General features: G+C 42.6%; 1 protein-coding gene across 1 annotated transcript in view; it reads left to right on the top strand.

Moving 5' to 3' along the window:
* Positions 1-5,000, top strand: part of LOC139379488 (NACHT and WD repeat domain-containing protein 2) — an 81,299-nt gene that overhangs the window by 44,280 nt on the left and 32,019 nt on the right. Inside the window, exon 3 of the mRNA XM_071122304.1 lies at positions 3,943-4,059. Within this exon, the coding sequence (XP_070978405.1) occupies positions 3,943-4,059 (117 nt within the window). The remainder of the gene's footprint in view (positions 1-3,942; positions 4,060-5,000) is intronic.

Consider the following 5,000-nt stretch of genomic DNA (forward strand, 5'->3'; position numbering starts at 1 on the left):
TATTTTTTTAAGCAGCCTAATCAGATTAAAACATTGTGACCGCCTGGTTGTGTTCATGCCACATATAAAAGGTAACACATTTTTAAAGGTACATTTCAGGTATATTGAAACATTAGGCTCTAAACACATGAAGCATGAAGCCGCTGGGATTGGAGAGAACAGGCGTGTTAAGCTTTCCTGAATAACCGGGTCTGCTGGGAGCATATGTGGCCACATTATTATAGGATGACTTGGGAGAACGATGATCTGCAACAGAGTACATCTCCGTATCAGAAGTAATAAAAATACATCCAGACTGGCTTGCTACTCTGCCTTTCTAGACCTTTCTAAATGGAATTCGTTTTTTTTTTCACCCGTTATTCAAATCACATTTTCACTGCAGCCAAGAGTATCATTTTGTATTCACTTGAAAACAATAATGCATTTAATCATTGTATTGAGGTGTTGTAGGCTAGTCTAGGGAAGGATGTTTGTACTGTCCCTCAACAAGATTAATTCATTAATGTTTTGAGCCTCGTGTCTTCACTGTTCTTTCATGCTCAATGATGCACCTGGCCTCTTTCATGCCTATCAGCTATTCCTATTGGTTCTTGTGGATTCATATTGAACATTGGCGCAGCTTTGAATTTATGTGTGGGATGGTAGCCTATTGGAGATCTGGACAATTGATCCACCTACCACTGTTGGCACTATGAATGGTGGATAGACAGACAGACTGGTAGACTATATTGTCACTATGAATGGTGGATAGACAGACAGACTGGTAGACTATATTGTCACTGTGAATGGTGGATAGACAGACAGACTGGTAGACTATATTGTCGCTATGAATGGTGGATAGACAGACAGACTGGTAGACTATATTGTCACTGTGAATGGTGGATAGACAGACAGACTGGTAGACTATATTGTCGCTATGAATGGTGGATAGACAGACAGACTGGTAGACTATATTGTCACTGTGAATGGTGGATAGACAGACAGACTGGTAGACTATATTGTCACTGTGAATGGTGGATAAACAGTTAGACTGGTAGACTATATTGTCACTATGAATAGTGGATAGACAGACAGACTGGTAGACTATATTGTCACTGTGAATGGTGGATAGACAGTTAGACTGGTAGACTATATTGTCACTATGAATGGTGGATAGACAGACAGACTGGTAGACTATATTGTCACTGTGAATGGTGGATAGACAGTTAGACTGGTAGACTACACTGAGGTTACCAAATATTAGGAACACCTTCCTCATATTGAGTTGCACCCTAAGAACTCCCATTTTACTCTCCAACCTATTTCCTTGTCTTCACATGTCACAAGCGAACATCCCTAATAACCATTACTCATCGTTAAGGTGTACCCATACTGCCCTACGAATGCAGGCCAACAGAGGGAACCCTGGGAAATGTAGGCCAACAGAGGGAACCCAGGGCCAACAGAGGGAACCCTGGGAAATGTAGGCCAACAGAGGGAACCCTGGGCCAAGTAAGGGAACTTTGAGAAATGTAGGCCAACAGAGGGAACCCTGGGAAATGTAGGCCAACAGAGGGAACCCAGGGCCAAATAAGGGAACTTTGAGAAATGTAGGCCAACAGAGGGAACCCTGGGAAATGTAGGCCAACAGAGGAAAGCCAGAGAGTCCAGCATGCTCTCAGAGGCTGGGTTTGTCCTGCTTCTAAGGGGCGGCGACAGCAGCAACTTGGCATGGACACACTCATTTATGTGTCTCTCTCTTTCACTCTCTCTGTCCGGAGGAGATTTCCCCTGTGCCATGTTTGCACTTAGAATTATATGCGTCAGCTACACTGAATTGGACAAATGTGTCAGGAGATCTCCCCCCTGTCGAAGCCAACACAGGTACACACACACACACACACACACACACACACACACACACACACACACACACACACACACACACACACAGAGGCCTTCTGTCGCTCTCCAATCTGCCTGTCCTCATCGCCCCTAGTGACAGAGTGGTATCTTAGACATAGTGAGAGTGTTTGAGAGCCAGGTGGGCTGTTTGTCTGTGTGTGTGTGTGTGGTGTGTGTGCGTGCGTGCGTGCGTGTGTGTATAAACCTCCTGCTTGGTCCGTGCTCTAAGTCTGCTGTTCTCCACAGCAACAACATCTCTAATGTCCACCATGGGAAAACATAGCTATTATTTTCACTTTTCTTCTATAGGCTATTTTCTGTGCAAAACAACTGTCTGGATGGGAATATGTCTTTCTGAACCTAATCTACACTACTACTGTCTGAATGGGAATATGTCTTTCTGAACCTAATCTACACTACTACTGTCTGAATGGGAATATGTCTTTCTGAACCTAATCTACACTACTACTGTCTGGATGGGAATATGTCTTTCTGAACCTAATCTACACTACTACTGTCTGAATGGGAATATGTCTTTCTGAACCTAATCTACACTACTACTGTCTGGATGGGAATATGTCTTTCTGAACCTAATCTACACTACTACTGTCTGAATGGGAATATGTCTTTCTGAACCTAATCTACACTACTACTGTCTGGATGGGAATATGTCTTTCTGAACCTAATCTACACTACTACTGTCTGAATGGGAATATGTCTTTCTGAACCTAATCTACACTACTACTGTCTGAATGGGAATATGTCTTTCTGAACCTAATCTACACTACTACTGTCTGGATGGGAATATGTCTTTCTGAACCTAATCTACACTACTACTGTCTGAATGGGAATATGTCTTTCTGAACCTAATCTACACTACTACTGTCTGGATGGGAATATGTCTTTCTGAACCTAATCTACACTACTACTGTCTGAATGGGAATATGTCTTTCTGAACCTAATCTACACTACTACTGTCTGGATGGGAATATGTCTTTCTGAACCTAATCTACACTACTACTGTCTGGATGGGAATATGTCTTTCTGAACCTAATCTACACTACTACTGTCTGAATGGGAATATGTCTTTCTGAACCTAATCTACACTACTACTGTCTGGATGGGAATATGTATTTCTGAACCTAATCTACACTACTACTGTCTGAATGGGAATATGTCTTTCTGAACCTAATCTACACTACTACTGTCTGAATGGGAATATGTCTTTCTGAACCTAATCTACACTACTACTGTCTGGATGGGAATATGTCTTTCTGAACCTAATCTACACTACTACTGTCTGAATGGGAATATGTCTTTCTGAACCTAATCTACACTACTACTGTCTGAATGGGAATATGTCTTTCTGAACCTAATCTACACTACTACTGTCTGAATGGGAATATGTCTTTCTGAACCTAATCTACACTACTACTGTCTGAATGGGAATATGTCTTTCTGAACCTAATCTACACTACTACTGTCTGGATGGGAATATGTCTTTCTGAACCTAATCTACACTACTACTGTCTGAATGGGAATATGTCTTTCTGAACCTAATCTACACTACTGTCTGGATGGGAATATGTCTTTCTGAACCTAATCTACACTACTACTGTCTGAATGGGAATATGTCTTTCTGAACCTAATCTACACTACTACTGTCTGGATGGGAATATGTCTTTCTGAACCTAATCTACACTACTACTGTCTGACTGGGAATATGTCTTTCTGAACCTAATCTACACTACTACTGTCTGAATGGGAATATGTCTTTCTGAACCTAATCTACACTACTACTGTCTGGATGGGAATATGTCTTTCTGAACCTAATCTACACTACTACTGTCTGAATGGGAATATGTCTATCTGAACCTAATCTACACTACTACTGTCTGAATGGGAATATGTCTTTCTGAACCTAATCTACACTACTACTGATTGTTCCAAATGATTACTGGTACTAGGACCTTTGACCTTGTGAACAGGAAACGTAATGTTTACTGTATATGTATTCATTATTCATGGAATGTGTATTGTTCATTTGTCCTTTTGTAGGTTGTGGACCTGTACTGGGGGATGGACCCAGAGGAGTGGGACAGTCCAGACCTGCAGCGTCTCAGGATGAAGTTACTAGAGGACTGTCTCCAGACGTCCGCAGGCCCATGTTTTGTTGTGGGTATTATGACACGTAAATTATTCTTTATAAGCCTTCATAACCATCCTGTTCATTACACAACGCTGAGATGTTAATTTGACTGTTTTGAATTTGTGTTGTAACACGGTAGTTTGTTGACTAGATGGATGTTCCTTCTTCTCTCTGGCTGTATGTCCAGTCACCCATCCACCCATCCATCCACCCATCCATCCATCCATCCATCCACCCATCCATCCATCCACCCATCCATCCACCCATCCATCCATCCATCCATGCATCCATCCACCCATCCACCCATCCATCCATCCATCCATCCACCCATCCATCCATCCATCCATCCATCCATCCATCCATCCACCCATCCACCCATCCATCCATCCATCCATCCACCCATCCATCCATCCATCCATCCATCCACCCATCCATCCATCCACCCATCCATCCACCCATCCATCCATCCATGCATCCATCCACCCATCCATCCATCCATGCATCCATCAAATTATTTAAGACTTTCTGCTCTCAGTTCGGTACGTCCAGTTTCAACAGGTTGTTGGTTTGGAACCTATTGTTTCGGAACCTATTGGTTCGGAACCTGTTGGTTCGGAACCTATTGGTTTGGAACCTGTTGGTTTGCTGTGTAGAGAGATCAATATGATGACAGATGGGCTCAGGTTGTGTGGGTTATCAATTCTATCTCTTCTAGATCATACCAGGTCAGAGGAGGTAAAGACCCATTTTGATGGAGGGCATGAGATTGTAATTGGTGTCAGAGCTCAGAGAGAGAGAGGTGATAGGATAGTGGATAGGAGCCTTGTCCCAGGGAGTCTGATATTGTAATTAGGGTCAGAGGTCAGAGAGAGAGAGGTGTCTATCCTTTTACCCCCCCTCTTCATTTACATATCTTATATCTTCATATCTCTGTCCACCCAACCATCTATGTCTTTCTGCATCTCTC

The sequence above is a fragment of the Oncorhynchus clarkii genome, chromosome 21 (assembly GCF_045791955.1).
Source record: "Oncorhynchus clarkii lewisi isolate Uvic-CL-2024 chromosome 21, UVic_Ocla_1.0, whole genome shotgun sequence".
Taxonomy (NCBI): Eukaryota; Metazoa; Chordata; class Actinopteri; order Salmoniformes; family Salmonidae; genus Oncorhynchus; species Oncorhynchus clarkii.